Source organism: Fundulus heteroclitus, unplaced genomic scaffold (genome assembly GCF_011125445.2).
Source record: "Fundulus heteroclitus isolate FHET01 unplaced genomic scaffold, MU-UCD_Fhet_4.1 scaffold_41, whole genome shotgun sequence".
Lineage (NCBI taxonomy): Eukaryota > Metazoa > Chordata > Actinopteri > Cyprinodontiformes > Fundulidae > Fundulus > Fundulus heteroclitus.
Genome location: NW_023396824.1, coordinates 2,305,432 through 2,313,855, shown reverse-complemented (window position 1 = coordinate 2,313,855; position 8,424 = coordinate 2,305,432). Strand labels below are relative to the sequence as shown.

At 46.8% G+C, this 8,424-nt stretch overlaps 1 protein-coding gene across 1 annotated transcript; it reads right to left on the bottom strand.

Annotated features, from left to right (window-relative positions):
- Positions 1 to 3,766: 3,766 nt before the first annotated feature.
- On the bottom strand, positions 3,767 to 7,280 carry LOC110368236 (osteocalcin 2). Its single transcript, XM_036131145.1, has 7 exons — positions 6,925 to 7,280; positions 6,774 to 6,833; positions 6,437 to 6,541; positions 5,244 to 5,285; positions 5,133 to 5,159; positions 4,979 to 5,068; positions 3,767 to 4,183 (listed from the first exon to the last, which is right to left on the bottom strand). Exons 1-7 carry the CDS (start codon positions 6,976 to 6,978, stop codon positions 3,908 to 3,910), a joined length of 654 nt encoding a protein of 217 aa, XP_035987038.1. The 5' UTR covers positions 6,979 to 7,280; the 3' UTR covers positions 3,767 to 3,907.
- Positions 7,281 to 8,424: the final 1,144 nt, after the last annotated feature.

Genomic DNA, 8,424 nt, shown 5'->3' with positions numbered 1-8,424 from the left:
TGGTTTGCTGTTTTGAAGAGATTTGGATTTGGTGATCCATTTATTTCATGGATTCGTCTTCTTTACTCTTCCCTAAAGCTTCTGTTCACATTAATGACACTTTCTCTGATTATTTTGCTCTCGGACGCGGAACTCGTCGATCTTCTCCCTTATTCAGAGGAATAACCCGTAATACAATCAAACACAAACTGTCATTATACGCAGATGATTTGTTGTTATATGTAACTGATCCTACTTCTTCCCTCCCTATAATTTTGAGTATTCAGGAAAACTTTAGCTCTTTTTCAGGTTATAAATTAAATATGGAGAAAAGTGAGTTTTTTCCTGTAAATAGTGCTGCTGTCTGTCTGTCCGTCCGTCCGTCCGTCCGTCCGTCCGTCCGTCCGTCCGTCCACCACATCATCTATCTATCTATCTATCTATCTATCTATCTATCTATCTATCTGTCTATCTATCTATCTATCTATCTATCTATCTATCTATCTATCTATCTATCTATCTATCTATCTATCTATCTATCTGTCTGTCTGTCTGTCTGTCTATCTATTTCTCTCTGTCTATCTGTCTGTCTGTCTGTCTATCTATTTCTCTCTGTCTGTCTGTCTATCTATCTATTTCTCTCTATCTATCTATCTATTTCTCTCTATCTATCTATCTATCTATCTATCTGTCTGTCTGTCTATCTATCTATTTCTCTCTCTCTCTGTCTATCTATCTGTCTGTCTGTCTGTCTGTCTATCTATTTCTCTCTCTATCTATCTATTTCTCTCTGTCTGTCTGTCTGTCTGTCTATTTCTCTCTCTGTCTGTCTGTCTGTCTATCTACATCAGCTGATTACCGCTCCTGCCCCCCCCCCACCACCTTCTTGTTCCATCTGTAGCGTGAAGGACCGTGTTCCCACTCTCTACGTCCGTGAGGAGATTGACCTAAAGTTCCCGTTCTGTTAAATTCTTCTGCTTTCTAATCCAATAAAACTGCTGAGTCTGCATTTATCCTCCTGGTTGTGGGCCAGAGCCATAAAACATGACTCTTATGAGTTTAACATTCCTAAGATGTTAAATACTAGTACTGTTAGTATATTAGTTCTGTACTGCATGATAAGTTGGTCTTTATTCTGTGGTTTGATCGGGTTCTAGTACCTTCACAGGTTATATTAATGTTTAAAGGACATCCTTGTTAATCTGGTTTAAGACTCCTAGACTCATTTTCAGTCATTATAATAGTGGAGCATACATTTTAGTAGGAAATCTTTCAGTGTGGGTGTCAGGTAGTGATGGTCGATGAGGCGTCATGAAGCGTTTCAACACATTGCCAAACTGTATTGATACTGTGTCACTGAATACTGACACCTGCTGGACATTAAAAATCCCTACAGGCAACCTGGCTGACAGAGTTAACTGACACTGATTTGATGACCAAGTATACACAATACAATTTAAATCATTGTATGTTGCATTGTAATATTTTATATTTTCATCAGAATTAAACATATATTGGATTTTTTAGATACAGTCAATAAATAATGTGAAGGAGGATGCTTGTGGACTGGCTTTTTAATTTTTTACAAATGGTTGATGGGGCGCTGTGTTTAGTTACATGACTGATATCATCTGTTCTGAAATCAGAAATGCTGAGAATGACAAAAGGAAGGAAGAACTACTCAGAGCAGCAGCTTTCTACTAAAGGTAGATCAGCTGTTTTTTCTGAAACGACCCTCAGAACAAAGACGCACAGCTCAACCCGCCATAAAGGCGTCTGCCCCACCCTTCCCAGGTCTTTGGTCCTCTGGCTCCCCCTGGTGGACAGGAAGGAGCTCAGCAGGTAAACACAGAAAGGTTCTGCAGGTGTCTCTGGATTCAGGTGTGGAGCAGAACAAGTCCAGCTGCGGTCATGTTGGAGTCAAAAAACGTCTTCAAGTAATAATAATATAATAATATCATCTTTATTGTCATTGAAACATACATTACAACTAAATGTGTTCTCTGCTTTTAACCCATCCCCTTGGGGAGCAGTGGGCTGCCATGTGCGGCCCCCGGGAAGCGTTCTGGGGTTAAGGGTCTTGCTCAGGGACCCAGAGTGCAGGCACGGGGATCAAACCGGGGACTTGCATCCTTCTCTGAGTGCAAGCTGCTCTAACCACTAGGCCACCACTCTGTTTACATCTTAATTTCTGTACTCTGAAATCACTGCTGACTTTATCCTGGAACTGTCCTGCAAAGTTACTTTATTCTGGAATCCACTGCACTCTGAGCAAATAGAAGAAATCAATGCAGGATGAGACAAAAGGTTCTTTATCTGAATAAAAACAAGACTAAGAACGTAAAGAACATGGACCCGGTTCTGAACTCCTCACTAAGACTAAGAACGTAGAGAACATGGACCCGGTTCTGAAGTCCTCACTAAGACTAAGAACGTAGAGAACATGGACCCAGTTCAGCGTTCAGGAACCAGAACCTGGTGAGGAACCTGGTTCAACATTAAGGAACCAGAACCTGGTGAGGAACCCAGTTCAACGTTCAGGAACCAGAACCTGGTGATGAACTGGGTTCAACGTTCAGGAACCAGAACCTTTTCTGGTTCAGGTGTGGTGGAGCAGGGATGGAGATCATGAAATGAAAGCAGAACCAGAACCTGGTGAGGAACCCAGTTCAACATTCAGGAACCAGAACCTGGAAGCAGAACCTGGTTCAGCAGCCAGAACCTGGTGAGGAACCCGGTTCAACATTCAGGAACCAGAACCTGGCGAGGAACCCGGTTCAACATTCAGGAACCAGAACCTGGCAGCAGAACCTGGTTCAACAGCCAGAACCTGGTGAGGAACCCGGTTCAATATTCAGGAACCAGAACCTGGTGATGAACTGGGTTCAACATTCAGGAACCAGAACCTGGCAGCAGAACCTGGTTCAACATTAAGGAACCAGAACCTGGCGAGGAACCCGGTTCAACATTCAGGAACCAGAACCTGGCGAGGAACCAGGTTCAACATTAAGGAACCAGAACCTGGCGAGGAACCCGGTTCAACATTAAGGAACCAGAACCTGGCGAGGAACCTGGTTCAACAGCCAGAACCTGGTGAGGAACCCGGTTCAACATTAAGGAACCAGAACCTGGCGAGGAACCCGGTTCAACATTAAGGAACCAGAACCTGGTGAGGAACCTGGTTCAACATTCAGGAACCAGAACATGGTGAGGAACCTGTTTACCGTCTGCTGCCACCAGAGCCTGGACTGATTACAGAACCAGCAGACGTCAGCCAGGGGCCCGTTTATGGCCCCGTCACGTGGTTCTGGTTCCACCTGGAGCTGAATCAGCGTCTGAGTGATACCGGTTCTGGTTTCAGCTCTGCAGACACCAGGAGTGTTGGTGGAACCTCTGCAGCTCAGAAACCACAGCTTCCTGCTGGGAGTTCTGGACCAGAACCGGTCAGAGAAAACCACCGAGGACTTTGGTCCTCTGGCTCCCCCTGGTGGACAGGAAGGAGCTCAGCAGGTAAACATGGAGAAAGGTTCTGCAGGTGTCTCTGGATTCAGGTGTGGAGCAGAACAAGTCCAGCTGCAGTCATGTTGGCGTCCAAGAACGTCTTCAAGTAATAATAATAGTAATATAGTAAAATTCTGTACGTTGACCACAGGAGTCAGAGTTCTGTTGGTTTACAGTAATTATTTTTTACTGTATTTATATATTTATTGTCCACATGGGGGCCTCATCATTTAAAGTTAAAAACAGTTTCTGAAAATAAATGCAGGGAAACTTCAGGAAGCTTCACTTTGTTTCATGGATTTAAAATGTTTTTATTGAACCAACAGATTAAACAGAGGATTATCTGTTAATAATATGAGCTCAGTAACACACACAGCTGCATAAGGAACCAGCTGTTTATAGAAAGCTTCACAGCGCGGGGTCCACTCTACAATGCCAGCTCTAGCCCCGCCTCGTCACCATGGAAACCAGGAAGATGAAAGGACATCCCATCCTCTCCCTCCCTGCTGTCGTCTGTCAGATGCTGAAGTCCGTTCCTCTCTTCCTCCTTGGCCTCGCTGTCGTCTCCATCTGCTAGCCTCGATGTGGCTCCGCCCACAGTGTCTGTAGACACGCCCCCTTCAACAAAGTCTCCGCCCACCACATGTGATTGGAGAGCGTCTCTGTTTGGGTCCTGAAGGTGGTGCAAGGTCTGCAGAGTGGCCTGAGGGGCGGGGACACAAGACAGGGAGGAGGAGTCACGTTAGATGGGCGGAGCCAGAAGGGAGGAGTCTGGGTGGATCAAAGATGGAGGGATGGAGTGTATTTAAAGGGGCGGGGTCAGAAATGGAGGGGAGGAGTCATGTTAGATGGGCGGAGCTAGAAGAGAGGAGTCTGGGTGGATCAAAGATGGAGGGGTGGAGTCTATTTAAAGGGGCGGGGTCATAAATGGAGGGGAGGGGTCATGTTAGATGGGCGGAGTTAGACATTAATAGAAGGATCCATGTTGGATGGGTGGAGTTAGACATTAATAGAAGGAGCCATGTTGGATGGGTGGAGTTAGACATTAATAGAAGGAGCCATGTTGGATGAGCGGAGCTAGACATTAATAGAAGGAGCCATGTTGGATGGGTGGAGTTAGACATTAATAGAAGGATCCATGTTGGATGGGTGGAGTTAGACATTAATAGAAGGAGCCATGTTGGATGAGCGGAGCTAGACATTAATAGAAGGAGCCATGTTGGATGGGTGGAGTTAGACATTAATAGAAGGAGCCATGTTGGATGGGTGGAGTTAGACATTAATAGAAGGAGCCATGTTGGATGGGTGGAGTTAGACATTAATAGAAGGAGCCATGTTGGATGGGTGGAGTTAGACATTAATACAAGGAGCCATGTTGGATGGGTGGGTTGTGGTTAAAGGGTTTGGTTGGAGTCAGAGAACAAGCGTTCTGGTTGGAGAGCTGATGTCTGATTGGATGAAGGGATGGCGTGGAGTCATGTGACGTTGATGACCTCACCTTGTGTTGGTCCTCCATGTCGTGGGCGTGTCCTCCGCCTGGCAGGGCGGTGCTGCTGGTGTTGCTGGGCGGCAGCAGGAACTCTGAGCTCTGACACAGAGACACGGTGAGGGTCAGGTGACCTCCTCACAGCCTCCAGCTAAACTTTGCTCACCTCCTGGGAGTCCAGCTGCTCCCCCGCCTGCAGGAAATGACATCATCATCATGACTAAACCAGGACGTCACAGCAGGGACACAGCTGGCTGGGTGTGAGTGTGTGTGGTACCGTGTTCTCCAGCTGCTGCTGGTCCTTCAGCAGTTGGAACATCTGGAAAACAGTCAACATTTACTGCTAGCAGTGAGACATCCCAGTTAAACCGTAGATCTTTGTTCATCCTCCTGTGGTTAGATGCTATTGTTCTTCATTTAGATTTTATTGCTGTTTATGTTTGTTATGTTTCTGTTGGGCCGGATGCAGCAGCTCATCCTCTTTAGTAACGGATATTTCTAGGTTCTGTAATAACAGATAATCCACAGAATGCCACTCTGGGTTCCTGAGCAACAGCCTGAGCCCAGATGGGTCCCACAGCGCCGCCTAGTGGCAGCCCACTGCTGGTCAGGGTTAAATAAAGACCTTTATTATCATCAGTATAACTACTAGCTTTGGCTCTTTACAGGTTCTGTCTATAACGCAGACATAGGGTTCTCATGCAGATGTAGGGTTCTTAGGGAACCTTTTTTTTTTAAATAGATTGTTGCTGGATTAGCAGATGATTGTCCCAGAGGACAGGTTTGCACTATTTTTCTGGTCAGGTGGGGGCGCTGTAATGAAAACTGGGTTCAGTTTTCAGAGACTCGTTCCTCACATGTTAACCGGGTTCCAACAGATGAGTGAGAAAGTTACAAGAATAAACCATCTGTGGCCTTCAGGACAGATTATGTCTCTTTACTTCAGCAGCACCGTTCCGTCTGTCAACATGTCTGAACACATAAAGCAAAGATAGTTACAATAAAGAGGAATAAAAAATAGAAGAATTAAATAAAAATAAATGAAATAAACATCAATGAAATAAAGATTAATAAAATAAAGACCAATAACATAAGGAAGAATAAAATAAAGATGAAAAAAGAATAAAATAAAAATAAATGAAATAAAAATCAATAAAATAAAGAGGAATAAAATAAAGAGAAATAACATAACATAAATACTAATAATATAAAAATGAATAAAGACGAATGAAATAAAGAGAAATAAAATAGATAAAATAAAGATAATAAAATAAAAACGTGTTTTTATCGGCTCGTTTTATTCATTTCAGAGCCGCTGCAAACAGGAAGTCCTGGATGGTGCTGAGCATCATGGGTAATGTAGTCTACCAATCCCGCTCGTCTTTAGAGCGGAGCAGCGGGACTTGATTGATCTGAATCAGAACTGGACTGAGCTGGTGTCGGCTCGGTTCTTACCGGCTCGGTTCTTACCGTGAACCTCTGGCTGGACTCAGAGGAGTCTGAGGATGAAGAGGAAGAGGAGGAGGAGGAGGAAGAGGAGGTCTTCTGCTGAGGAACAGCAGGAGTGGCAGTGACCTGCAGACACAGGAAACCATCAGCAGTGTTAATGTGAAGATTCTCCTGGTTCTGATCAGAACTTCAGGACCCAAACGGATCTTTCAGAACCTGCTGTTCTGGTTCTGTTCATTCACTCTGTGGACACGGTTTGGATTTCAGATGGTGAGACTCGGTCCTCAGAGGTCCGATCAGAACCAGACACAAGCAACCAGAACCGGTTCTGCAGAACCTGGTGTGTTGAAAGACTCACCGCGGTTTGGGCCAGCTGTCCCTGCAGAACCAGCTGAAGTTCTCCATGTTTTCCTGGGAGCTGTTCAAACACAAACACGGGTCACTGATCCGACTCACTGATCCGACTCACTGATCCGACTCAGACAAACCCTCCTAAGGTCCATTCTTACAGGAGCAGCCTGGTTCTGATCCAGCAGGCTGAGGAGGACCACAAACATCCACATCCTGGTCCACTCTGGCTGCAGCGGGTCGGTCCTGGTTCTGATGGCGTCTCGGTGTTCTGGGCTCTTATTGTGTGTTTGTCAGGAAGGTTCTGCCCCCCTCCCACTCCCGACCCGACCCGACCCGACTGGACCCGCCCCTGGACGACAACAACAAGAGGCTGATTTACAGTCTGGGTCGTGGTTCTGGTCCCTGCTGCAGAGTTCTGCTCTTGCTTCATGTCTGCGGTGAACCACAGGAAGCTCTCGGATCAGAACACCAGATTCCTGCAGTACCTCCAGAACCTCTGTTCTGGACCAGAACCTCAGTTATCTCATGTAACAGACTGTTTCACAGCGTGGTTCTGAGGAGAAGAACCAACGTGGGTTCTACCAGGAGACAGAATCCAGACCCAGTTAGACCCGACCGCTCTGGTCAGCCTGGTTCTGGTCAGTCTGTGTTAACCGGACCCGGTCCGTGTCTCATAAGCAGCAGGTTCTGGGTTCTTCGGGTTCTGGGTTCTTCAGAACCTTCTGGACTGAGCCATGTTCCTGTAGTTAGAGCTCACGAGCAGCAGGTTCTGGGTTCTTCAGAACCTTCTCGGCCCACAAACATCTCTTCACAGTTATAATATTTTAAAATGTGTTTTTTTAAAGGTTCTGCAGTACCGTGACGACCGGAACCGGACCTTATGGGTTCTCCTGCTCTGAATCCGTTACCTGTGTGGACCAGAGGTTCTGTTCCTCTCTGGTTCGGCGGGTCCAGTCAGGTACCAGGTCCAGTTCTCCTCAAAGGTCTACCGGGTTTAGACGTTGGTTCTGGATATTTGGACCTGATGTTGGACGAGCAGAACCGGTCAAAGTTTCCGCTCTAACCCAACATGCCGGTTCTGTTGGGTTGAGGCCCGGTTCTGTCTGGGCCCGTAACGTTCATGACCCGTCACCGCTCAGGTATGGAGGAGCTGAATGAAGGCTGAGAGACGGCGGACCGGATCAGAACCGGATCAGAACCGGATCAGAACCTCCAGCTGGAAGATTGGACCCTGAAGCAGCTGCCAGCAGGAACTGTGAGCGGTTCTGATGAAACACCAGAAGGCCTCTGGGAGACGGGCCCACAGAACCACAGAACCACAGAACCACAGAACCACAGGCCCGGTCCACTGGGACCGCCTGGCCCAGTGGACCGGTACCAGCAGCTGTAAACACATTTCCCAACCGGCAGGATTTACTGCTGAACATCTGTCAGAACCGCAGCAGGACCCGGCTGTTTGTCAGACAGACGGAACATTGTTCTGATGGGTCCAGCTTGGATCAGCGCCGTCAGGATTCTAAATCCGGTCCACTGGGTCAGAACCACAGCGGTTCATTGGCTGCCAGAAACCAGGAGAGATCAGCTCCTGCTGGTTCTGATAGAACCCGGTTTAATGAAACCCGCTCCTCCGGGGTTCTGATGAACAGACGGGTTCTGGT

Excerpts from the sequence above, each read along its gene's own strand:
- LOC110368236 (XM_036131145.1), bottom strand. The coding sequence starts at position 6,978 with ATGTGGATGTTTGTGGTCCTCCTCAGCCTGCTGGATCAGAACCAGGCT. Across the intron at positions 5,160-5,243 it reads AGCAGCAGCTGGAGAACACG|GCGGGGGAGCAGCTGGACTC; the intron begins GTACCACACACA and ends CATTTCCTGCAG. Across the intron at positions 4,184-4,978 it reads ACATGGAGGACCAACACAAG|GCCACTCTGCAGACCTTGCA; the intron begins GTGAGGTCATCA and ends CCCGCCCCTCAG.